Source organism: Aspergillus brasiliensis (genome assembly GCF_001889945.1).
Source record: "Aspergillus brasiliensis CBS 101740 unplaced genomic scaffold ASPBRscaffold_15, whole genome shotgun sequence".
NCBI classification, from domain to species: Eukaryota; Fungi; Ascomycota; class Eurotiomycetes; order Eurotiales; family Aspergillaceae; genus Aspergillus; species Aspergillus brasiliensis.
In genome coordinates, this window is record NW_027137456.1 from 225,544 (window position 1) to 250,357 (window position 24,814).

Consider the following 24,814-nt stretch of genomic DNA (forward strand, 5'->3'; position numbering starts at 1 on the left):
TATAGTTAGTCGGGTGTTTCATGTTGATTACTCGTAGATCTTGAAGGTGCTGGGTTGGTTTGGACTTTAGTGTGTAGCTTTGGGGATTGGAGATTCATTGCTATTTTTAGACGTTCAATTGGGCTCTGTGAGTAATGACAGCTTAGATCTAGTATACCCACTTGTAGGATAGAGCTTCTGGTAAAGTGAAATGTGAAATGAGGGTGGTGAGGTATGAGTGGGAGATGTAGTTATCGGCGTTATGAAGAAATATATTGTTACTTTTACCTCCGATTACAACAACATTCGTATCAAGAACAGCACATCGTCTACAAAAAGGTCTCAGAGTACTGCGTGTAATATTCGGTCTAAGATAGAAAGATGTAATGGAAGTAGAGAAATCAATTCATGGTATATCCTAATAAAAACACTGGTATAGACAGGTACAACTAAGCACAGACCATAGAACTCCGTGAATCTCCAAACGCACCCATGCCACTCATTCCACTTCCCTTCCCCGAATTAATTTACAAACCCAGACCAAACCTAACTTGATATCAAGTAAGAAAGAGAAAGTTAAGCAGAAATCTCACGTCTGGAGAACCGCAACCACGGACCATCCTTCTGACCCGTGATATGCTCGCGCAACTGGTACTCGTTCTCACGGTGTCGTCCATGCACCGCCCCCGGCACACCCCGACCAACTTTGCTCATAGGGCCCTCGGCGAATTGGAAATCGCCCATGTACAACACAGTAGCTACTGTGGTCATCAGCTCGTGGTAGGCCAAGCTGCGACCGAGACAGCCCCGCATGCCCAGGGAGAAAGGGTTGAAGACGAGTCTAGCACGCTTGATGCTGCCGGTTCCATCATCCTCCAGCCACCGCTCAGGGCGGTAGACGAAAGGTTCGACGTAGTAGCGCTCATCGTGGTGAATGGCGTACAGTGGCACCGCCACCGTCACACCACCTGGAATGTGAACGCCCCCAACGTCGATCCCACCGGGTAGAACCTCTCGTGTCAGCGCGGCGCCGTTGGGCGGACTCATGCGCAGGGCCTCATCAATACAGGCCCGCAGATAGCTACACGACGAGAGTTCCGGGCCGGAGAGCACCTCCTCAGCGCTTAGTGTCTTGCCTGCGAACACCGAGCGCACCTCCTGCGCCGCCTTCTCATACGCATACCGGTTATCCGCCAGGTAGAACAACGTCGCCGCGATCGCCGTCGAGGTGGTGTCAGAGCCAGCCACCACCAGCGTCGTGCTCTCACTGACCATCTCCGTCGCCGTGAACCCCTCGCCCGAGTCTGGGTCGCGCGCCGTCGCCAGCGCGTTGTAGATATCATCCCGGGGCTTGCAGGGGTCCAAGGCGTCGGGGGCCCATTTACCCAGAGCACGGTTGGCGCGTTCACGGACCGCGCGCACGACGAACCGGAGGAAGCGGTTGCGAGCGATGAGAGCGTCGCGGAAGAAGATGCCGTCGACGGCGCGCCACGCAGCGAGGAGAGGCATATACGCGAGCACGGACATGCGCACGTTCGACTTGTCAATGACCTCGGGCATATAGCGGAACTTCTCGCGGCCGAGCAGGTTGTAGCTGGCGCTGAAGACCAAGTCCGACATTAGGTCGAAAGTGAGGTAGCCGCACCATTCGGCCATGTTCATGGGCTCGCTCAGTTCGCCCTGACGCGCCGGCAGCACGGCTTCACAGAACTTGCGTACGTGGACTGCGATGCGCGGGTCCATGCCGCGCTGTGCTTTCTCAGATAGAGCTGTCGAGACGATCCGTCGCCGCCGGAGGTGATCTTGTCCGCCGCGCAGGCTGAATGTGCTGCCGACACTGCCGGCTTGGAGGACATGGTAGTGTGGGCTCTTCACCACCGAGGCGTAGGCTTTCGTGGAGTAAATGGCATGCAGCGCGTCCGCGTTGCGGATGAAGACTGAGTTGGGCATGTAGCGCACGAAGTCCCCGTGTTTCTCGTGCAGCCGCCACATGTCGAGGTGGGAATCGCCTTTCCAGGCGTGGTAGGCGCCGTGGGCATCACTGAGGCGAGCGAGGAGGGGGCCAGGATATTTGGCCAGTGGGTGAAGATAGAGGAGGTAGATTAGTCTTCCGAGGATCTGCTGAGGTGTTAGCGATGGTATACTGAGCCAAGAGGGAGATCGGGCTCGTACCAAAAGTGTAACGCAGCCGCCAGCGGCTAGTAGGATGTTTTGGATCGACATGTTCTTATGATGGGTTTGAGATGGTGGTGAAACGTCTGGTTTTCAGTTTCAGGTCCGGGCTTTTATCTGCCATGCATTTCCCACGTGGGAGTAGAGTGACCCCCTGCATAAGGATCAGCAGAGGCACTTGCTTAAAAGGAGCAGGGCAGCACAGTATCAGGTTCCTGACGATCGGTTACTAAGGTGTTGGTTTGAAGTCAGAGAATCTGATGTTTGAGATCGTGTAGTAATCAAATAGTAAGCATATCTGAGACATGAGTTGACAGGATGGCGGTGCATCAGGTTGTCTGTTCCAGCTAGGTTCAAAGCGCCCGTTCGGAAGCAAGAGAGCCTTGTGGTCTGAGCATTTGTCGATGGATTGTCTGATCGTTGATCCTTGAGGCTTCCTCGTGGGATCCTGGTGGATCGTATTCCCTCCACAGTGCGTAACCAACACTCGGCCTACTCGCATGGCTAATTACGGTGGGACTGGATGCTTTATGCCTATTGTATGGAGAAATATCTCGCAATAGGCTGCTCTACTTGCAAATTAGTTGTTCATGCGCAGTGGACGTCGGTGGGACTTGTATTGTTCTCCATCCAGGCATGCCCAGGACGCCTAGGTCTACATGATTGAAGTAGTAAGCAGCGTCGCAACCTAACTCCGAACTACATGCTTATGGGAACACCTTTTTAGTAAGGAATCAGATGCAATATTGTCCTGAAACACATTTGGCCCTCTACACAGAGCCATCTGTGGATCAATGGATAGGTTCGGCAGTGATGAGCATCCCGTAGCCGTGGTTTGAATAACGGGATTTTGCATTCGAAGCATAAGGAAACTGGCGGTGAGCAACCACCACTGACTATATTGCAATTCAAATTTTTCATTGACTTGAATTATCTTCTAAGGGATAATTAATGAAAACGTGCAAAAAAATAAAAACATACAACAGAAGGGATTCGCTGGTGGTCACCCACCCAACTACTAACCTCCCGGCGTGTGGCTTGAGTACGGCTGAGCGGACGGGAAGCCCTATTTTCCACACCCTGTGGTCGTACGTACTTGTTTACCTAGTCTACAGCCTATATTGATGTTGAGGTAGAGTTGTTAGGCTGTGCCTATTACCCCAAGGCTCAACTGATGGTCAGGGTGCTTATTACAATGCCAATTTCCCAATAACCAGCAATGACGTAGAACATTGCCGGTTACCCAATTCCTACTGTAAGATTCGAAGACCAGCCTTCACTCTCCTATAGTGTCCGACACGGAGATACTCGTGTCTTGTCTACTGCCTCGTTGCCCAGGCGATAGTCTATATGTTGGTCACACACAGGGATTATCAATGGTCTGAAGTTGTAGAGATGTGGTTCCTAACTAGGGCTGAGATGTCGGCGGCTTTCCCTCGTGGAATGCCAAAGTGAAGGAGACCAGACGTGTCTGTCAATGGGCAGTCCATAGGAGCAGGAGAAAGATGTAGTTTGCGCTCTGGACATAAGGATGGTAATGAAGCCATGCTAGTGAGATTGAACTTTCTTAGCTACCTTATAAAGCATTAGAAAGCGATAGCCTGCTCTTCCGAGGGTAAGAAAAATATGTGATTAGTACTAGAGATATATACTCTAGAGATAAGAATGGTTCAGGCTTCGTTCCAGTGCGTTGTTCGCACACCAGACCAAACAGACTTTGATAATTATGGCACTGAACTTGCAATCGTTAGCCTTTTCCGCCGGTATCAAAGACGCGATACATACTCAGCTCCGCCTCTGGACCTGAAAGGTATCGGAGTTCAGGAAACACGGAATGGCAGGCCATTCCGTTCCTCAGACTAAGTCATTGTCACATAATCTCCGCCAGAACAGCAAACAAGACTTGATTATCAACTCTGCAGCCCTCCCATTGGAAGCGTGCGCTCCTATACCCGCACCGAAGACGCATGTCAAGCTCTAATATACTTAGGTTCTTCGTATTGCAATTCATGACCAGCTCCAAAGCCACGGCGCACACCGTCGTGTCTTCGTATTTGTCTTTCGATACCTCTGTTCTCAGGGCGGTATTTGGTAATTGGGTATCTGGTAGAAGGAGGGACTCAGAAACTGGCCCTACTTCTGGTGGAATCGGGAGGCAGCTGGTATCCGTCAGGTAATCTTTGAACCTGTCGGCAGAAGAAGACTTTAGTGGAGAGAAGTAGAGCTGGGAGACCTCTCCTGGAGGTGTGTCCTCTGTTGGTCCTAGAAAACATGCAAGAGCATCAGATATAATGCCAAGGCGGTCATCGGAAGGGTATGATATGTGCTCAAGATCGATAATGGCAGGGGATGTAGCCGACGCACCCAAGTTAGAAGGGTCCACCGAAGGGATCAGATCGCTGCCAATATCGTCCATTACGTTATTCTCCTCATCTATCTGCCTGTCGGGCCTGGATGGTTTGTATTCGATGCCTCGAAGCTCGAGTAGAGCCGCTAGCCTTTCGTTCTCTTGGCGAAGGCTATCCGCGATGGACTGCAGTTTCAAGATTTCGCGAGAAGTAGTATCCTTGACGGATGCAAGTTCTTGTTCCAGCTCGGCTACGTAATCGCGTTTTCGTTGTCTGCAGCGCCGCTGGTTGTTGCGAACGCGTGCCAGGTTCTCTGCCTAGCTAAAGTTAGATGTTGCATGCCAATACGATTATGGGAACTGGGTCATCATGCTTTGGTCTTTTGTTTGATGCGGGGCATGGTGAAGCGTAGTGCAGGAGCTATGGTTCTGACGTTCCCTTTTCCCAAGTAGTCACAAAGGCACTATTAGCCAGTAAACGTTGCTAATAACCCTATGATAGGTCATATAGCAGCTGCATTGATAGAAATAGTGATGCTCGAGGTCGGAGGCGGCAAAAGAGTGGAAATGGCTCTAAATATTACGCTGCTATTGGTTGAAAGGTCTTGGAGTGCGGGGAACTCGACGCCGAAAGTGGTGACATATCACTTTTCCCTCGTCTGCACCGATGACATTCCAGGTATAAACACGCGGCCAATCACACCCAGGAGCAAATCTGCCACATAGGCCATGGCAGCCCAAATGATAGGACTAAGGAATATTAATTCTGCCTTCGTATGGAGGTATAAAGAGGGTTGGCCTGCCCTCCGTCCGCATCCGAAATGTCTTTCTAATCACACTCCGCAAAAACCCCTTCAACAATTCATAACTCTCAGTGAAGTCATTCTTTCACAAGATGGATGAAGAGACCTACAATCTCGTTCAGTCTCGCTACGGAGATATTGCCAAAAAAAGTGTCAACACTCAGCAGAGCAAAGAAGAGGACATCGCTAGGGCGTTCGGCTACAGTGCGGAAGATCTTATTGCGCTGCCGGAGAAGGCTAATCTCGGCTTAAGCTGTGGGAATCCCGTTGGCTTCGCGAACGTGAAACAGGTCTGGCTTGCTGTCTGGTGCCGCCACCCGAATAAGTTCTAACCTTCTAGTAGGGCGAAACAGTTCTGGACCTCGGCAGCGGCAGCGGCATCGATGTACTTCTGGCGGCTCGTAAAGTTGGTCCCAGCGGACAGGCGATCGGCGTTGACATGACAGAAGTGAGCACCCCAAGGCTTTTTTCTTTATTGTAGAGACCGGGCTGATGGTAGATGAAGCGTATGATCGAACTCGCTGAGAAGAATATCCAAAAGGCTGGCTTGTCCAATGCAAGAATCATCGGAGCCAATATCAACAGCATACCGCTGCCCGACTCCAGCGTTGACTGCATCATCAGCAACTGTGTTATCAACCTGGTACCGGTGACAGACAAAGGGGCCGTTTTCAACGAGATCGCTCGACTCCTAAAGCCCGGTGGAAGAGTAGCGATCAGTGATATCCTGGCTAGAAAACCGCTCCCGGATACCATTACCAAAAGCATGGCGCTTTATGTTGGATGTGTTGCTGGTGCCAGTCCGATCGAAACGTATGATAAATACCTCAGGGAGGCCGGATTCGAAGGTATGTATCTCAGGATAAGGAAACCCTTACGTACTAATTGGATGGCAGGAGTGTTCATTGTGGATACGAAATCGGACCTTAACCTCTATAAGGAGTCTTCGTATTTACCCCAGAGCTCGTGCTGCAGTAGTGGATGCGGCGGTGAAACTACGAGTGAGATAGCGGAGTTGGATTTCAATGAGTGGGTTGGTCAGTTATTGTCTTGCATCCCGAGTTAAATTAAACATTAACCCTTTGGCTAGGCTCTTTTCAAATCTATGCCATCAAGCCAAAGATAGCCTAATTCAAGCGGCCTTCTATATGAGAGGCGTACTCTCAAGAAGGTTATGCTAGAAGAGAATGGGCCCTTGCAACCTATTACACAGATAAGCTTGGTACAACTGCTTTACAATGGGTGCACACAATAATGTGGAAACAAGATCATCCATTATCAACCCGCTATTTTGTCGCTTTTGCCTTGATTACTCGGCGGTGATCAAGCACTCTCGTAGCTTTGATCTTACCGGGTTTCTACCGTCCAGACCTAATGAACTTGGCTGTGGTTAATTATCACTGACGGCAAGTGTAGTTGTAGTTGAAATTAGCTGTTTCAATGTGTTTAACGCGTGTCTACAACAGCCCCAGACCGATTTTGGATAGGAATGTTCGACTGCTGTCAAGTATTCTTGGATTCCTTGTTAGGAAGAACACTGTCCAGTCGGAGTAGCGATCGAAGATAAATATTTTGCGTCGTTCATCTTTCTACTGAACTTCCTGATAGTGCTCTATTGTTATTTTCATTATTTCCGTTAATTTGCTATTCCTTATTAATAATATGTGAGAGCATTGGATTATCCAATCCTGCTGCACCAATCCTTGATCCACAGTGGATTTTGATCCATTTCTGCTAGTGCAGACTCAGTGTGGCGGCGGTAGCCAATCAGCGGAGGCCAGTGACATGCTTGCCGTTGATTGCCGTGAGCCCTGACAACTCGGGGTCTATGACAATAAATGCACCACCACACCAGCAGGATATCTGGACTAACGCCCAGAAAGTACTGACTTAATCCTCCATGATCGGTCGTCTCGGAATCCCCTCGTTGCACGGGTTCACTCCGTTCATTCATCCAGTCATACGATCAATTCCCCGGAGATACAACACAATGGCGCATACTGCTGTTGCCCAGCCCAGGCCTATCATCCCCTCCCTTAACGTCCCCCCGTCTCTCGCTATACCCGAATCCGACGATAACGCCGATATTCGTCGAAAATACCGCCCCTTTCTTCTCGAAGATGACGCAGCCGAGGACTGGGTCAGCAACTTGGAGTTGACCACAGCCATGGAGATGGCAGCGCAGGAACTGCGAAAGTACAACAACAGATTAAAGGTGCTAGTCTTGTACGGCAGTCTGCGTCGGAGATCCTATTCGCGCCTTGTGGCATTGGAAGCCAGCAGGATTCTGTTTCGCCTGGGATGCGATGTGCGCGTGTTCAATCCTGAGGGTTTACCGGTAAAGAACGATACCGACCATGGCCATCCTAAGGTACAGGAGCTCCGAGAGCTCAGCAAGTGGAGCGACGGGCACATTTGGGTATCGCCTGAACAGCATGGCAATCTGGTCGGTATCCCTTCCCTCAAGGCCTGGCATTTCAACCACTGACGACCTCCAGACTGCCGCATTCAAGAATCAGATTGACTGGATCCCGCTGACCACAGGCAGCGTACGTCCCACACAGGGCCGGACGCTTGCTATTGCGCAAGTATGTGGCGGGTCGCAGTCGTTCAATGCTGTCAATTCCCTGCGGATTCTCGGCCGGTGGATGCGCATGTTTACCATCCCCAATCAGTCGTCTATCCCCAAGGCATATACGCATTTCCCGGATGAAGGCCAACCGGGGGACCAGAGACTGCTGCCTAGTGGTAACCGGGATCGGTTGGTGGATTGCATGGAGGAGTTTGTGAAATATACCATCCTCATGCGACCTCACTTGGAGCTTTTCGGTGATCGGTTCAGCGAGCGGGAAGAGAAGCGGATTAAGGAGGAGTTGCAACGCGCAAAACAAGTGTAGCCTAGCAGGCGCCCCATTGTAAATAGGTTGTTTGGCTCGTACTTCGGCGAATGAATATAGAATATCTAGAACAGCGACTTTGATTCTTACTTCTTCGTTCAACGGTGGAACCCATCAAGGTAGTATATTCATTCAGTCCATACAGATGCGTCGTATTCATCCATCAAATCGGTGTACTCCTTTCCTGCTGCCGCCCATCCTTTAACTCCCCCTTCCAGTACGAGACTTTTCAACCGGGTCTCCCCTTGCAGTTCTATGTAGTCGGCAAACCAGCTAGCAGCTCGCACTCCACGGCCCCTCGATGAACCTGAATCAAGTAAGCATTTTTACCGCTCTCTATGGGAGGAAGTGTAAGTAACGTACCACAGTACCAGACGACCTCCTTAACTGGGCTCTGGCTAAGAAGAGAATACAATGTTGGGATCGCAGGGTATAGAGACTGGGCTGGGAGGTTGATGGACCCTCGGATAGTGCCACCCTGGAAATACAAGTCAATCACCCTCTATCCTTAACCTTGACTAACTAACGTACCTCGAAATCTGTCCGACGTAGGTCTACTAAGATGAAATCACGCCCGGCCTGTTTACCTGAGCGAAACCATTGCAGGACCTCCTCGCGACGAATCCCGGTCGCTGCGCTCCGGGGTGCGGGATAGGCTGCATGCCAGGGAAGTGGAGGTGTATGCATAATGTCTCAGTTGTGACTGTTTAATCTGTGAATTTTTATGATGAATCATACAACAAAATGACTCTCAGAAGATCTGTTCATACTTCAGCGACAGGCTTGTTCTGGTTCGGTGGAGCCAAGACTGCTGAACCACAGGGAGAATGCTTTGTTGGCCAATCAGCATCGGGCAGTGACATTCAAGCGCAACATCCGCTTCTAATAACCTCGGCTTGTTGGACCAATTCTTCAGCTGTATTGATTTAAGCATTATTAGCTCTGATCTTCACAAGTCCTACCAGTGAACGGAGTCATTGATTCAACACGATAAGCTAGAGAGAATAGTAGGCCGCACGATGTTATTACCGATGTGACATTGTCAGATGGGAAAGTACTTCCCGAGTCGCTCGATATATTCCTGCATTCTACAGTTCTTCACAGGTGTCGGCATCGCCAACCTATTATTGTCAGCTTCCCGGTAGAGGGAGTAAACAATCTTGTAAATGAATAGATTACTTAGAATTGGGCGGTTGCCATCACATCAGGCCAAGAGTGAGATCGCTTTGCACCGTGGACCTGCTCTGATTGGAACACTAATATCACAAGTGATCCGAGTGGCCGTCAAGAATTTGTCAGGCAATTCATTCAAGCTGGCATGTTAAACTTATGCTCATAACTATCACCATTCGCCCCTAGAGTCTTAATATCACAACAGCAGCAGACCATCGCGGTCTCTGATACCCGCAACACAACCCCGCCTCTCCACGCCACAACCAACGCCAATCACGCAATTGCAGAGTGAGATTGATAATAACAATCCCCTGTCTGCCACCTTATCGAGCCTATCATTTCCTTCGATGCCATTCAGACTTAGCCCAATGTATACACAAGGCGCACTACTTAAGTACGGACGTTATCCGTAGGATTGTCAAATAAACCCCCAATGTGAATTCCGTTCTTTGTACCAAAGCTTCCGCAATCTGCCACACAAAATGACTATCGACTCGGTGTTTCCAGCTAAACTACGAGTGGCTGTAATTGGCGCTGGTCCAGCAGGTCTCGGAGCAGCTATTGAATTCGCCAAACTACCCTTTGTGGAACTACGTGTCTATGAGCAGGCTCGGGAGCTTCGGGAAGTTGGTGCAGGCATCAGCATCCAGCAAAATACCTGGCGTATGCTCGACATACTTGGCGTATACGACAACATCGACCAGAAAGACCTGTTCCGTCCGGCAGATGGACATTCCGTGCAGCATCGGTACGTGTTACTCCTATGATAGTTATACATGCTAAACTGAGTAATCCGCACCTAGAAACGGAAGGACGGGAGAGCTATTATTGTCGAAGGGACAAGAAGGTTCGTATCATAAACCTGCAATCGACTCGCCTCTGACCATATTAGGCACACCTGCTCGCTATCGCCACGCCCGCACGCTGCGCTCCGTGCTCCAACAGGCTCTCCTAAAAGGTGTCGACAAGTCGAAGCTACGACTGTCAAGTCGCCTGGTAGAAGTCGCTCAGCTCCCCTCCAAGGCATTCTTCCTACGCTTTGAAGACGGCCACACCGACGAGGTTGATCTTCTTGTCGGGGCTGATGGTGTCCGATCAGTCAGTAAACAAACTTTCCTCAACACGAATACTCGCTCACCTTCTAGGTCGTCCGGCAATTCGCCCATCCCGAGCATCGCCTCAAGTACATTGGGACCACGGCATATCGCGCACTTGCAGACGCAGACGACATCCTAAGCATCCCTGGGATTCCCGACTCCGTAACATTCTGGCATGGACCGGCTGATAGACTCTACACCTGCAATCTGAACAACAATGTTTACGAGATCGCGGCGCGAGTACCTCAGACTGCGGACACGGCTCCAGTGAGCTGGGGACAGGATGCAAGCGTGGAGGAGTTTAGCTGGAGATACAAAGTAATGGCCTCCATTCATCCCAGTATGCTCTCTACTGATCATATTAAATAGGACTTTTCCCCCGCTCTTCAAAGCGTACTGGAGAAGATCAAAGTAGTCAAGAAATTTGCGCTTTTTTCCGGACCACGACTATCTAGCGTTATATCCCATGGAACGATCGCACTGATCGGAGACGCGTCGCATCGTATGTTCCCTACAATTTATGACTTGTCCAGAAGCTAACTGTTCTGTAGCTTTATCCGGGGCCTTCGGTAATACATCATAGTCACGAAATGCAAGGCAAACTGCTAACTCATCTAGGCGCCGGTGCCGCTTTTGCTCTCGAAGACGTTTATGTACTCACCCGCGCTGTGAAGTGGGCTCACGAGCGCGGTCTTCCAGTACAAGACGGATTAGAACTCTTCGATAGGGTTCGAGCTCCACATTATGCTGCTATGGTGAGTGTTGTACTAGAATTATCCATTGGCACATCTACTTACAAATTGCAGTATGAAATTCTGGATGGCTATGGCAAGTCGGACGTTTCAGTTAAGCAAACGGACGATTTTGACGAAGCTGTCTCATTGATCGTGGCGAACAAATGGGATGATGATCATGGATGGTTGTACCGTTATAATGTATGTCGCCACGGAAAGGTTGATACATATGCTAACCTGAAAATAGGTCGAAGAAGTGTGGAAGGAGACATACGAGGCAGAAGATGCTCGGCGCGCGGCGGTAGAGCAGTCGGCTCGTGGAGAAGAGCTGAATCCTCGGCTGTAGACACAAGTACACTGTAACTTGCATGCAAGATAAGGCAAAGTACCCAGGAATAGACGGATACAGTACAAGTATAAAGCATCATACATGACACAAATACTCTTGCAAGGAGATGCCTCTCACCATAACCGCCAATTGCAGTGTCCCCTGTTGCTTAACTATATATTAATAAACATCCGCAAAACATCTTGACTCCAGACACCGATAGCACGATATATATCGCCATAAAACAAGAGCGGAGAGTAATACTCGACGGCAGTGCTGCATCATCCCAACTTATCCAACCCGCTCCTGCTATCCGCCATCCAATCCTACACCTAATCAGCAAACACTCACCCAGTACCAACAGGATAGACACATACCAAAAACCAGGTCGGCATAAACGAGGTCAAGAACCACCCGATAGAGGCCATCTTCCCTCTCCAAATAAGCCCCGTCTTCCCACCCACCAAATCATCAACCACCCGGCGCGCATACTCTGAGCAAGGCATTGTGCCGCCTGTATTCGCCGCAGTGGCAATATCCATCATTTCCTTCGAAGCAGCCGCATACCTCGATCCTTCGAGATTGAACTCCGGGGCGCGAGTCCAGAGATTCGATCCCACGACACCGGTCATGATAGTCACGACTCTGACCCTAAATGGAGCGAGCTCATGGCGTAGACCTTCGCTATACGATTTCAATGCCGCCTTCGAAGATGTGTAAAATGCTGCACCATGAATCAGCACGACTTCTACTAACAACACCCTCTCACCGCGTGGAAAAGAAACCCAAGCACGGACCATTCCACGGAACCGTCATCACCCCACCCATGGAGCAATGATTCGCGATAACCCCCTTGGCGGCAATCACCATCTCCGAGAAGGCATTTACCATTCTCACCACACCCCAGAAGTTCACCTCGAAAAGCTCCCTGGCTTTCTCGATGTCAGTCTCCAACGCCGGGAACGTAAGCGGCAGACCGGAATTGTTGACAAGATAGTCGAGCTTTCCGCCGGTGAGGGATTTCACGGCTTCCACGGCAGCGGCGATATCATCGGAAGAAGTCACGTCTAATTTGAGGAGGGTCATGTTGGGGTACTTGGACAGGTGGGACATTTTGTCTACGGATCGGGCTGTTGCAATGACGTGGTGATTCCGCTCGTGGAAGGCTTCGGCGAGGGCGGAGCCGATCCCGCCGGCGCTGCAGCCGGTGATGAGGACGGTGGGAAGGGACATGGTTGGTTTATTTAGTGGAATGAGTGGTACAATAGGGAGGAATGGGAAGGATGGGGGGTGATGGGGGGTGATGGGGTTTATGAATGGTGAGGAGGCAGGTAAGCTTACAGGGTGTGGATATTTATCTCGTATCTAGGCAAGGCAGAAATCGGACCAGTGGACGCGTGGGTTCTATTAATAATAACGTTATCTTATCTGGCTGAATGGGGACTAGTGTGGTTTGTCGGTGTGTCGGTGAGGTTGATTTGAGAATTGATACTTATCTCTTAGTCCATCAAGCATGTTATGACGTCTTATAATAGTAGATTGAAGTAGCATACCGAGATGTGTTTGTTTGAATTTTGTCCAGAGTGTCTGTACTCACAAATGATTAAAGGGGTAGACGTGGTTAGTGATGAATGTATCAATCACGGGCATGCTAGATCATTTACGCTAAGTGCTATGTTTGTGACATATTAATCAAGTATGAGACGCAAGAAAATAATTAACACAGAATCATGTTTACTCTGAAGATTATACAGCTTCCTCGGTGAAAAGTATCAAATAGGAACACTTTTCCAGGACGAACAAGATTCAGGACGAACAAAACCAACAATATTACATATTCTCGCAAGATAGGCTGGCTACACCTCCGCGCTGTGGAGGAAGCGTTCCAAGGCTGGAAGAATGCGCCAAGCATATCATGACAGGTTGTTGCCATCTTGTGCCCAAGTCCAGCTGTTCTCTCGGATGTAGTCCAGACACTGTTCCACTTCATAACTAGCGGTGCCGTCAAGAAGATCATAGGTCTTATCATCTTCCATCAAAGGCGTAAGTCTTGGTCTATCGTATCTCCAGAATTTGGCTCTCGTTCCAATTGCCGTGGCTGCAAAGGTCCGCCTTGTTCCATTTGTGTTGCCCACGCAGTATGCCAATAGTTGATCCTCCGCTAATTTCCACTCGGCAAGAGTATCCTTCTCCGGGCTTCGGCACTGCACAACGAATACTAGCCTCTCTGGTGGAACGGTATTCTGGTGAAGAGACTCAGGGGTTGGGTCAATCATGGCGACTTGAAGTACGACGCAATCCAGTTGTTTGTCTTCCCTCCAGACCACCTCTTTGCTGGCAATCTTGAACCCCGAGAGGAGTGGGAAGAAGGCGACGCATGTATTCATCCAGAGTATGCTGACAGGCGATACAGTCGAGTCCGGTTTGATAGCAGTCAGTGCGCTGAACAGAGTGACGTGACGGGCAAAGACGGAGACAGGCTGAGCTGCCATATCGTGCAATGTATCTTATGTCGCAAGACAGTTGTACCTGAATCCGGGAATGATGCGATAGTGCGACGATGCACTGTGGACAAATGTAAGATGAAGGTTAGAAGTTATGGGCCGCGCTATAATCAGCCCCACCTGCTCGGCAGCCCATGAGGCTCTGCACGCGGCGGTGCATACAATTGTGCATGTACTACTTTCGCTTACTCGTTCAGTGGACGGGTCTGTGTGTGCTCTCACTGGTAGGACTTCACATTGTGCAACAGGTGTCACCTGACTTGATGCTTGCAAACGATTCCCATAGTCCCCTCTTCCTCTCAATCTGTTCCATCTCTCCATCTCCCACAGGAGCCCCTCGTCTCTTCCAAGCCCCTCCTCTGGATAACTACTATTGCCTTTGAAAGCCTGAGCCGCGGTAAGGCCAGGTCAACAACTTTGAACGATTGCCCAATACATCGTCAACAATCAATCATAATGGTGCGAAACGTCAACCTGTTCTGCCCCATTTGTGGGGTTGTTGTCGAGCGTGCTCCATTTGGACCACTCCTCGATCTGACAGCGTTGGAATGGTATCAGATCCTTCGTGTAGGTTCGTTGTCTATGCCCCATTCCTGGCACCAAAGTTCCCCATCTACCTCATTATTCGCCCCTTCTAACTACTGATGGACGGCACTTAGTCAAACGCCATACCTCCCAGACTCCAGCCGCGCTCAGTGGTATAGGCTATATCAACTCCCAGGGGGAAGTTATCGCCTCGCCGGATCCCGAAGATTCCAACCCACACGTTCTTTTTCTGGGTGAGAAATTTGAAATGTTCCTTGATAGAAGCACAGGACACTGGTCTTTTATTGTTCATGCCAGCTGCTGGGAGATACTTCTCGAAAGGATACCAGGAGCAGAAAACGATATTGCAAGGACGTCGACTGCCTTGCATGCCATTCTATACTGTTCAGTATGGAATGGCACCTGCACCCAGGATCGCGAACTTGGCTTTGGAGGTGCTGCCAACTTCCAAAGGCCTCGTCATAGCCCGGTGGTGGATATGAGCAATAGTGAATATTCTTTTCTGTTATCATACCCCTCCCACCTATGCAGGCTCAAAGATGTTTTTCTTCCAGGAGGCGAACGTGGTAGGGTCTCTGAACATATCAGTATATCTTCTATGAGAGGCTTTAGACTTCGACAGGACATCTTTGCGATGCTTCCAACTGAGATGATCTATGTCATTGTCACGTACCTGCCCTCTGCTTCTGTGAAAGACTTGAGGTTGGCCTCCAGATTGGTAGCCTACAAAACTCGTCCTATGTCCCTTCCACAGGGATTTTGGCGAAGCCGCTTTTACCCTGGTTTCGAGATGGGCTTTGCATTTCCCCTCGCCACTGGACTCGACCTGGACTGGCGTCGAGCTTACTTCAACTTGAACAGGGCACTGGACCTTCCGCAAAACGAGGGCCTCAAAAATCGACGTCGGATATGGAATCTTGTCTCCAGTTTTGCAGACTTGATCGAGAATTACACCGTTAGGAGTGAGGTATTGGGCCGTGGTATCTTCTACTACGACGATTGTAAAACCCAACCCATTGTAGAGCGGCTTTCTACACAGTGCATCACCACGGAAGAGAAGATTGCCGACAATGACGACACATCATATGGTCGGCTAACATATGGTCTCCTAAAATTCGGAAGCAGGACCATACATGACCAGAGATTAGTCGTACCCCTAGACTACGGACGAGTCACCCGGGTTGAGGGTTTTCTGGTAACATTTGCTTCCAAAGAATACATAGCTGGCTTGCGTTTTACACTCACAGACACTGCTGCTGGTGAGCAGCAAACCCGCCTTCTAGGGTATACCACTCAGAAGATGGAGCATGTGGCCACGCTTGCTTCATGTGACAGAATTGCAGGATTTGGCGTGGGATTAAGTGCGGGCGGCATTGTTAGCTTCTGCATGATGCTCCTTAGGTCCGGCACGTCCGCCCATTATACAAAGGTAATAGGCAAAACTGAACCTAAGGAGTCGGATACCGCGTGGGGCAGATTGGTTCCGAAAAGTCCTGTCACCGAGCTTCATATTCTGGCAACCTTTGACGTATGTATTTCTCATGAGTTGCCCAGCCAAGTGCATCAACTAATCGTACAACAGGACTTCAAAATGGCTGGAATAGGCATTAGCGACAGCCCGTCGCCTACTCAATCGTTTCAATCATCGCAGCTCCAGCCAACATGGACACCATCTCGCCCGCGACGTGTATCATACCTGTTGCCTCAACCCCAGGCTCTTCCATCTCAGCTTTTCAACCGTATTCTCAACATTGACTTTGGCGGAGAGCGCGGAGAGAGGCTAGCGCGCCTAACAAGAGTTGTAGCGCACGTTTCCCCACGCCCATCTCCTATAGTGGGTCTGAGCTTCTACTATGATGGACTGGAGCCGTTGCACTTTGGTCGCCAAGGAATGATAGAGACGTCCTTTCTTGTGAATGGACCCAACGGGGAGAGAATTCAGAGCGTTGCATACGAACAAGAATCGGATACTGTCGTCGCGCTTAGGGTAAGATACCCCTATCGCCAATCACCAAACAAGAAGACCGGATGGGCTAACAGGTAATTGCTAAGATGCTAACTAACTTTGGAGGCGACGTCATGTTCCTAGCTAATCGATTTCTCGGACCCTACGGTGCGACCCCAGCCTACATATGGTGGACAGACTGGCAAGGACTTGTTCAAGAAAAGCCGTTACTGGAAGCACGTGCGAAAGAAATCATTGTAGGCTTTACGTCTGTCCTGCAAGTATGTCGAATATCCCCTCGCAAATCACGAGATGTCGCTCACAGTAATCATTAGGACACCACTGGTTTGTTCCAGACGTTTGGCGTGCAATGTGAAACGGCGAATGCCATGGAACTTCAGATATTGAGACGCCCTGATAGACGTCCAAGATACAAGGAACAGATGCCAGGCATTGGTTATATGTTAGAAGGGGACATTGGCGGTTTTACCGCAACCGATTGTCGCGAGTACAATACTGCACCCTTAGATGGGGTGACGAAAATACGAATATCCTGTGGACAACACGGCCGTCCCCGCCGGTCAGGTGAGATCTCAGGCTTGTGGCTAGAATATAGCAGCGCCTATCGTCCTATCATCTTAGGGCAGTGGATCACTGAAGTGTATACTATCACTCTGCCGAACGACGAACCTATAACGCAAATACGAATCTGGCTGAGAGGAGCGAGACATGTCTTGAGTGACTCACGGCCCTTTGGCCGTTTGGTCCGAATCGAAGTCTCGACTAGCAGTCACTCTTACTCGTGGCCACCCGGTCAGCTTCATGACGAGAGTGACTTAATCTGTCTGGGGTTCTCGAGCAACTACTTGGAGAAGTTGGTAAGATTGCCCTGCAAGCCCAAGAGATTTATACGAAACAATGTCCCCTATCAATTACTAAATGTTTGTTAGTCCTGGTTCATGTGGGCACTAAGTGAGAACTGGGATTTTCCCTGCGTCATCATGGCCCCTTCATCACGAGCACATCGTTTGGTGCCTTGGGTGAAGGACTTGCGTGGAGAAACGCATCCGTGGATGGCTCCCCAGAACGCACTTTGGACCCTTGGAAACGGCACCGACCGATTGGTGTCCATTGCTCCCTTGGGAGGCCTCAATTCTCCAGAAGCAGGGGTCATTGGAGGATTGAGATTCTCTTATGAGTCCGGCCGTACTATCAACACAGGCTCTGCCAACGGTGAGCCCGTGTCGCCCGGAGTCACGTTCAACCAGCAAGACCCCCTTTGCAGACTTCTCATCCATACACTCGGTTCCCATCTTTTGGAAATAGATGTAAGTCTTGGACGTTCCTTCATATCGTGGCAAATATCCTTCCGTGGTACTTACGACTGCTACCCATAGTTCACCTTTCGAAATGAGGAAAGTGGTCAAGTCACTACACGTTCCTTGAACAATTCCGCGTATCTTGAGGGACTTGGAGATACCGAGTCACCTGCATACGATACTGATCGATACGTGATTGATATTGATCAGAGGACCCGCCAATCTGACTTTCTTTACGAACGTGACGGTCTTCCATTATCTGAGCAAATGCCAGATGGCGAAGTAGTAGGACTTTGCGTTTTCAACAGTGGATACAATATGTCTGTGGGACTAGTTTTGTTGCAGGAGAATTGCGTTTAGGATAGGTAGTTAACCTGATTGCCTAATAATAAAGAGACGGGTGAGTCTGAATAAAGCCTCCACGAGGATTTTTTTTTTTTTAATTAGAGAATCTACTTTTCATGACCACCAATCCGATACATGGCCAAATCCCAATCTAAGTCAATGAACGTCCGGCCACATCCCTTCATTCAGAGAGTGGAACGCCCCAGCCCTAACCTTATCCAACAGTCTCTTCACCATAACCCTCCCATTCCGGGTTCCCAAATCAAACATAGAACTCTTGATACTATTCATCTCAATCCCTTCAAACTTTTGTGTATGTTTATATGCGCACACCAGCCTGCATCCAAACGCCACAGCGCACCAAGGCCGCCCCGGAGACCTAAACAAAACCCCCAGTTGATGCGAAGTGCGTTCCCATGTGTCCCGGCGATGGTACTCATCAGCCCCCTTGCATACGATGATGGCTGCAGGAGTATAAACAGACTCGGTCTGAGTACTACTAGGCTTAGTCTCCGGCCCGACTTGACAGAGCAGGACACGTGACCCGTCGATCTCCATGGTTCGGGTGTAGTGGTCGAACTCGCCGTTTTGTGGGTAGAGTCTTCGAAGAAGTTGGTTCCAGAGCATGAAGGTTTGATCTTCCGTGAGGGTGTCTTGGTTCGGTATCGACTCGACGATGTCTGACAGAAGGTCAGGCAAGCTGGCGGGAGGTGAGTGAAGGGAGGGAGAGGAAGAGGATGGGGAGGAGAAAGATGGAGAGGGGAAGGGGGGCCTGGAGTTGGTGGTGGTGGTGGTGGTGGTGGTGGTAAAGGGTTCGAGCGTCGGGAGGCGCGGGCTGCTGCCGTAGGGCATCATGAGTGGAGGCAGGCGGTTGTCCATGTGGGAGGGAGATGGGGTGTTGTCTTGTATGTTGAGAGTGAACGAGTGATGGTGCTGTGGATTAGGTATGACGTTGGGTATGGTGGTTTCGAGAGTTCTTCTGGGAATGAGTGGACTTAGGGGTTGTTGGTCAGGCATTTGACTTCCTTTCCTTTCCTTGTCCTTTTTGGTTGAGTGGAGGAAGGAAGTTGGTGTTTGGGAGACGAGTTGGATGTATTTATATCTTTTCTCTTGCTGCATGCGAGTCTTTATGCTTGTGACGGTTACACATGGCGTCTTTGATGGTGTGGGAGTTGTTTTCTTATATACTTCGAGTGGGAGTATCCATATTATGCGGGCTGAACTTGGTCTACACCGGTCTGCCTAGGATGTGGACTCTTCCTTGCGATGGTAATCTGTTTACTGTCATGTAGCCCCTGCTTGTGCTATGCATACTGTATTCAGTAGGTGGGAGAATCCATCCATATGCATGGGTTGAAGTGGATATGTCACTTGGCTGTGTTTGTGGAGGGTCATAGAAATGACAAGGATTTAGAGAATAGACAGTTTGTGATCAATAGGGAGATACCTAGTTATAATATTGATCGAGGCATGTGCAGAAGGAACATAATCAATTTATGAATCCGAAACGTCATTATCCTGATCAGTTTGTAGTCTAGGTCCCGTCTCAACGGAGACTCCAGCAAATGAATTTGGTCAAAGCTTTGCAGCGCACGTTATTCATGGTATTCAGGAATAGTCACTCTTCAGAACCAACTAATTTTTATACTTCGATGTTCCTTTTCAAGTGATATTACTCCAAATACTTCATTCTTATCAGGGTTCTTACCGCCGGTCTGCTCCTATCCGGCCTCCAAACGGCTCGCCCCTCCACCTCGAACAAATCCGAGGATCCGCATAAGAGAAGATCTAAAATGCTCTTGTTCTCACTACCGTTGTGGTGTACATCCTTCACAACGCGGTACAGCCACCAGATATGGCATTTGAAGCGAGAACTAAAATTCAGTGAGTAGTGGAACAGTTCGCCCATTGTTATGCCGTTGTCAATTCTACCACTGAAGATGAACTCCTGTCTAGTTCTTCCCCTATCCTGCCATTTGTAGTACTTGGATTCGGATGCGTTTTCGTATCTGACCACAGATAACACCGACGGGATACTTGCGGGCAGCATTTGTCTCCAGGAAGCTCGCGCGTAGAATATACCTTCACGTCTCGACCAATGGACGGGCCGGTCACCACTAGGTGGTTTCGGTGTTTCATATGGTCTCTTCCAGTGGTATAATTCGTCCAAAAAGAAGGGATTCATGAGTACCGGTTTATGATCACTCGGGATTAGGAATAGCGCTTGTCGAATTCTAGGAGACCCCTTGATAACAGCTCGCCATTGCGAACAGACTCGTTGCGCGCGGAATATAGATCTGTAGTCCTGACAGAGCAAGATTTCCTCGAGCAACTCGGGCAGCTGCAGCACCTTCGTTGTCGCGTCCATGTCGAGTAGGCCAAAAACCTCAGATACTGATGAAAAGTGAGCAGCGGGATCATCGAGGCATGGGTTGTTTATAGTCTTGGGCATGTCCTTTGTTTGAGTGTACGTAGGATATATCCACTCCTAGTATGCATGTTAGATCAAACGGTATCTTGCACAATGTAAACTTATCGGAAAAGTATATCCTGAAGCCTACAATTATGATTTATTACTTGATAATAAAACTTATTATGTGCAACCCGGAAAGATACAGACGCTCAATTTTCATCTGCGTACGAGGGAAATTGAGAATATAGTAAAATGCCGTCGGCAGTACCTACTGGAATCATCCGCGCATTCTCCCCCTTACTCAGTATGTTCTGGAGTCTGGCTGATGAGGATCCTGCAAGGAAGTATAGAATCGCACCCTCTGGTTGACTCTTTTGCGTCGCACCAGGCGAGATTTCTCATAACCCGAAGGTGCAAAACAAACGAGCAGATTCCTGGTTTTCCATACCTGCGCACTTGTAATCTACGTTAGGAGGACATACAATGTACACTCATATATAACTCTACAGATATTTATGCTATAGACATGTTGATGCGCTCCAAAGTACACACACTGAGCTGGCGGCCAATATGCGAGTTCAGTAGCCTTCTTGGTTGACATTTACATTAAACGGTGGCAGTATAACTTCAGCAAAGTGTAACATCGTTCGGGTCAATTCATATTCTATAAGCTAACGTTCTCAGACAGCAATATCTCTGGCAAGCATCTCGACTTTTGTATATGTTGACTGATGTAAGCTGATATCAGTAGCAACAGACCGCTGAGCTTCCATGAGTGTTCTACGACCAGTCGACATGACTATCATAGTATACATCCACCATTGGGGTCCATGCAAGGAACCTGGCTCGCTCGGCCTCACCGAGCAAGTCCACGAACTTCGTCTGCGAAATTCCCGGATAAACCGGCTTGCTACTGAAGATCTGTGATATCAACTGGCTGGGGTTTAGAACAGCCACCAGTTGCAATCGTGGCCTCCCCCTTTCGTCGTCCGGCGTCTTCTTCCAATATATGTTAAACTCCGGGGATTTGGAATGGTTCATCAAGGAGACGACTGCCTCCATAAATCCATTCAAAGTCAATCCATCCGTATCACTGTTGAGGAGACTATGCTCCCTCTCCAAATCAACATGTTCACGGATCCCCGGACCCGGGTCCTCGTCACTCGTATGAAGGCTCACAGCCTCCAAGTAGACAGGCACGGTCGACGGCCACATCCGCCGCCAGGACGCCCGTTCGCGCAAGATAATGTCTCGTTTTTTCTCGTCCTCAAACCAAGAAAACTTCTTGCTTGGGCCATGCTGAATGAAGTAGTCTCCGGAATACTCACAATAGTAAGTTGGACAGAACCACATACTGAAGAAGGGGTTCAATTCCGGCTCTTCAGTGGACGTGGCCGGCGAGTGGTCCAAAAACAAAGCTCGCCGGATTGAAATAGACCCGTGCATTATCATCCTCCAGGATCGACAAACCCGCTCCACCCTCAGTAAGTCGACGAAGCTAAGTCTGACCAGGATCATCTCCACTATCTCAAATATAGCTAGCGCCTTATGCGCTGCTATGTAGCCCCTCTCGACATGATCTGCTCTTGGGGTTGTTGGTCTTCCAGTCTGGTCTGTGGGTTCTGGAAGAACATCGTTCGATGCCACGCATAGTGGACTTTCCTGCTTCTCGAGAACATCCATATCGACTATGCGTGACATTTCCCAATGTTAATGTGAGATACTCTAGAAGAATCTGGGGTATGGCACATCTATCTCAGCGGTGACCAGAAGACCCTATTTATGCTTGCTTCGAAGAAGAATCAGCTTATTGGCGCGATGAGGGATTTTCTGGTCCAAAACTCAGTTTGATTTGTCAACGTACTCTGGATGCCATTTTCCATTATTTCATCAGCACATCATGGTCTGGCTCCGCCTTGGCATGGACTTGCATACGCCATAGACGTGAACACAAACCTTCTGAGATTATGGAGTTTTCAAGTCTCACGAAATGGTGGAGATTGGAGACATCCAGGTGGAATGCGTGATGGCACAATGCTGAAGAAACAGCTGGCATCTCGTGATAGGTTGAATCAGGAGTGTGGCGTATCATAGACTTTCCCACCGACCACCAAGGATAATTAATGCATCGACATAGCAATCCGACATGGCAATAGAGCAATCTGGAACATAGCATTCCACGTCAACTTGTTATTCTCTGTTCTACAAAGTTGAAGCCAACCAGTCTGCTCGGGAGAGTCCTCGGTTGGATACAGTATACCCTCTACTGCGCAGGACAAGTCCCCTACATGTCAGCATGTGCAACGATGGTATTCGTTTACATGAGCGATTTATGAATCACGGAATTCTCACAACTCTCCTGTAATACAATAAAAGCAATATGCGGCAAACATCCAAAAATGATTCTCTCACATCCCCAATGTAACGATCTCTACACCTAACATTGACCACTACTCGTACCGAACACACTAATCTCCACCAATATCAGACTAAACTCCAACACGATATATACCTCAATCATCATCTTCATCATCCCACGGCCTATGGGTCGGTATCCACAAGCACTTCGGATTAGCAAAGTACTCACGAACCTCATCCCAAGCCCACTCCGTACCACTATCCTCATCCTCCTCCTGAGGCCGTTGGAGAGCCTCAGGTGGCATCTGCCACTCAATATAATTCCCATCATCATCCTCCCACCTCCAATGCCCCATATGCCCAAACTTCGGCGGCACATCCGGACCCCAGCCCATCGAATCAATCCTGTCCAAAGCATACTGATTCTTCATCCCGAGGTACGCGTCCGCCGTACTCTTCATCTGCACCGACGGGTTCATCCTCGAAAAGATAAACTTATCCCAATTACATTTCCCCTCCGCGCCCCGCGGCGTCGCAGACACAACCGAGCACTCCCACGGCGCTCGCAACTCCTCCTTCTCTTCATCAGTAACCCCTTCCTTCCACGCACTATCCCACTCCCCAGTTTCCTCCCTCACCGGCCTCCACTCCACCGCCATCCCATTCGTCGGCCACCGCCCCAACTTATGCAGCAACACATCCCACACGAGCTCCATCGTCGCCCCGAGCACCGGATCCTGTCCGGCCTCTTTATCATACACCATTAGATTCTTGGGTGGATGGAAATCCTCATCGCCATCTTTGGTCAAGCTGACTACTTTGCGCACTCGACACGGCACATTCATGGGTCTCATGCGCCGCCAGGAGGCTTCGGGGCGGAAGACGGCCTCGTGATATTTTGGGTCACTCCCGAGACGCCACGCCTGTACTTCTTCGGGCATGAAGATGGGGGATGTGGGTTTGGTGGTGCCTAGGGCGGGGAAGATTTTTGGTAGGAGGTATCGGATGAGTGGGTTGAAGACGGGTTCGCTGGGATACGGGTGGGCGAAGTCGTAGAATAGGGCGGTTTGCAGGGGGCGGCGCGTGGTGATTAGCTCGCGCCATTGGCGGCAGACGAGTTGGGCGCGCATGAGGTCGAAGGGGTCGAAGTGGAGGAGGATGTTCTCGACGAGTTCGGTGATGCTGAAGACGGTGTCCATGTTTGGTTGGTTTGTAGCCATTGTGGATGCCGTCTAGGGGTTGGGTCTATGTGACGGGTGGACAGTAAGAGATCGTTGATTCTGTGTGGGTGGACGTGCAGGGATGAGGTTTATATACGTGTAACACAGCATGAATGGTATGGAGAATGCCTTGTGAGTATGGATATATCATATACGATGCTATTAAATGAAAGTGTATTGTGAAGATGCCCCTCGTATTTAAGGTTTGTCATCTGCTTGCGCTTGGTGTGGATATCAAAATTATCAATGTATGGCGGGAATATCCTTTGTTTAGGATAGATCTACAGAGAAAAGAGCTTTAACATGCAGCATACAATACAACATATGCATGTTCCATGTAGACACATGCTAATTTCCACCGGTTTCCATCCCATCTAAATCTCGTCATTCTTACCGCTACAAAGCGAGTATGAGTCACCATATCTTCATTAAAAACATCCACAGTAGCAAAGAATAGGAATAAATATCAGTTGATTTAGAGCATAATCGGGTATCTCATCGTAGTCAAATCATAAACTATATAGAGAAGCATAAAGTCTGCTCCCACACAAGCAAGCCAGATTGTCCATGGGGGAACCATCGCCCAACTGAAATGAAAAGAAGCCATGAATTCACTCATACCCCAATCACAGTC

General features: G+C 49.4%; 12 protein-coding genes across 12 annotated transcripts; 3 read left to right on the forward strand and 9 right to left on the reverse strand.

Annotated features, from left to right (window-relative positions):
* Positions 1–555: 555 nt before the first annotated feature.
* On the reverse strand, positions 556–2,202 carry ASPBRDRAFT_199830 (cytochrome P450; the record flags this gene model as incomplete). Its single annotated transcript, XM_067621368.1, has 2 exons — positions 556–2,097; positions 2,152–2,202. 2 exons carry the CDS (start codon positions 2,200–2,202, stop codon positions 556–558), a joined length of 1,593 nt encoding a protein of 530 aa, XP_067474843.1.
* A 1,633-nt stretch (positions 2,203–3,835) lies between these two features.
* Positions 3,836–5,012, reverse strand: ASPBRDRAFT_333099 (uncharacterized protein). Its single transcript, XM_067623106.1, has 4 exons — positions 4,873–5,012; positions 4,516–4,816; positions 3,937–4,413; positions 3,836–3,888 (listed from the first exon to the last, which is right to left on the reverse strand). Exons 1-3 carry the CDS (start codon positions 4,897–4,899, stop codon positions 4,022–4,024), a joined length of 720 nt encoding a protein of 239 aa, XP_067474844.1. The 5' UTR covers positions 4,900–5,012; the 3' UTR covers positions 3,836–3,888; positions 3,937–4,021.
* A 175-nt stretch (positions 5,013–5,187) lies between these two features.
* ASPBRDRAFT_78302 (uncharacterized protein) lies at positions 5,188–8,274 on the forward strand. The gene is made up of 5 exons (XM_067629401.1): positions 5,188–5,591; positions 5,645–5,749; positions 5,828–6,086; positions 7,260–7,747; positions 7,800–8,274. The coding sequence occupies exons 1-5, from the start codon at positions 5,394–5,396 to the stop codon at positions 8,196–8,198; spliced, it is 1,449 nt and encodes a 482-aa protein (XP_067474845.1). The 5' UTR covers positions 5,188–5,393; the 3' UTR covers positions 8,199–8,274.
* Positions 8,275–8,326: 52 nt separating this feature from the next.
* ASPBRDRAFT_58702 (putative arsenate reductase (Arc2)) lies at positions 8,327–8,885 on the reverse strand (the record flags this gene model as incomplete). The annotated part of the gene is made up of 3 exons (XM_067627943.1): positions 8,327–8,505; positions 8,562–8,676; positions 8,730–8,885. The coding sequence occupies 3 exons, from the start codon at positions 8,883–8,885 to the stop codon at positions 8,327–8,329; spliced, it is 450 nt and encodes a 149-aa protein (XP_067474846.1).
* Positions 8,886–9,843: 958 nt separating this feature from the next.
* ASPBRDRAFT_210525 (uncharacterized protein) lies at positions 9,844–11,548 on the forward strand (the record flags this gene model as incomplete). The annotated part of the gene is made up of 9 exons (XM_067621906.1): positions 9,844–10,119; positions 10,175–10,218; positions 10,264–10,469; positions 10,517–10,786; positions 10,838–10,970; positions 11,020–11,037; positions 11,087–11,223; positions 11,275–11,403; positions 11,450–11,548. Exons 1-9 carry the CDS (start codon positions 9,854–9,856, stop codon positions 11,546–11,548), a joined length of 1,302 nt encoding a protein of 433 aa, XP_067474847.1. The 5' UTR covers positions 9,844–9,853.
* ASPBRDRAFT_161085 (SDR family oxidoreductase) lies at positions 11,489–12,783 on the reverse strand. Its single transcript, XM_067619485.1, has 3 exons — positions 12,328–12,783; positions 11,908–12,254; positions 11,489–11,856 (listed from the first exon to the last, which is right to left on the reverse strand). Exons 1-3 carry the CDS (start codon positions 12,761–12,763, stop codon positions 11,812–11,814), a joined length of 828 nt encoding a protein of 275 aa, XP_067474848.1. The 5' UTR covers positions 12,764–12,783; the 3' UTR covers positions 11,489–11,811.
* A 438-nt stretch (positions 12,784–13,221) lies between these two features.
* ASPBRDRAFT_47654 (uncharacterized protein) lies at positions 13,222–14,093 on the reverse strand. Its single transcript, XM_067625901.1, has one exon. It carries the CDS (start codon positions 14,020–14,022, stop codon positions 13,444–13,446), a length of 579 nt encoding a protein of 192 aa, XP_067474849.1. The 5' UTR covers positions 14,023–14,093; the 3' UTR covers positions 13,222–13,443.
* Positions 14,094–14,490: 397 nt separating this feature from the next.
* Positions 14,491–18,204, forward strand: ASPBRDRAFT_199838 (uncharacterized protein; the record flags this gene model as incomplete). The annotated part of the gene is made up of 7 exons (XM_067621369.1): positions 14,491–14,605; positions 14,694–16,108; positions 16,163–16,567; positions 16,633–16,806; positions 16,861–17,403; positions 17,476–17,853; positions 17,923–18,204. The coding sequence occupies 7 exons, from the start codon at positions 14,491–14,493 to the stop codon at positions 18,202–18,204; spliced, it is 3,312 nt and encodes a 1,103-aa protein (XP_067474850.1).
* Positions 18,205–18,345: 141 nt separating this feature from the next.
* On the reverse strand, positions 18,346–19,206 carry ASPBRDRAFT_58706 (uncharacterized protein; the record flags this gene model as incomplete). Its single annotated transcript, XM_067627944.1, has 1 exon — positions 18,346–19,206. The coding sequence occupies one exon, from the start codon at positions 19,204–19,206 to the stop codon at positions 18,346–18,348; it is 861 nt and encodes a 286-aa protein (XP_067474851.1).
* Positions 19,207–19,861: 655 nt separating this feature from the next.
* On the reverse strand, positions 19,862–20,557 carry ASPBRDRAFT_135088 (uncharacterized protein; the record flags this gene model as incomplete). The annotated part of the gene is made up of 1 exon (XM_067618674.1): positions 19,862–20,557. The coding sequence occupies one exon, from the start codon at positions 20,555–20,557 to the stop codon at positions 19,862–19,864; it is 696 nt and encodes a 231-aa protein (XP_067474852.1).
* A 799-nt stretch (positions 20,558–21,356) lies between these two features.
* Positions 21,357–22,549, reverse strand: ASPBRDRAFT_333182 (F-box protein). The gene is made up of 2 exons (XM_067623107.1): positions 22,467–22,549; positions 21,357–22,391 (listed from the first exon to the last, which is right to left on the reverse strand). The coding sequence occupies exon 2, from the start codon at positions 22,301–22,303 to the stop codon at positions 21,383–21,385; it is 921 nt and encodes a 306-aa protein (XP_067474853.1). The 5' UTR covers positions 22,304–22,391; positions 22,467–22,549; the 3' UTR covers positions 21,357–21,382.
* A 200-nt stretch (positions 22,550–22,749) lies between these two features.
* Positions 22,750–24,261, reverse strand: ASPBRDRAFT_660887 (F-box protein). Its single transcript, XM_067628648.1, has one exon. It carries the CDS (start codon positions 24,178–24,180, stop codon positions 23,116–23,118), a length of 1,065 nt encoding a protein of 354 aa, XP_067474854.1. The 5' UTR covers positions 24,181–24,261; the 3' UTR covers positions 22,750–23,115.
* Positions 24,262–24,814: the final 553 nt, after the last annotated feature.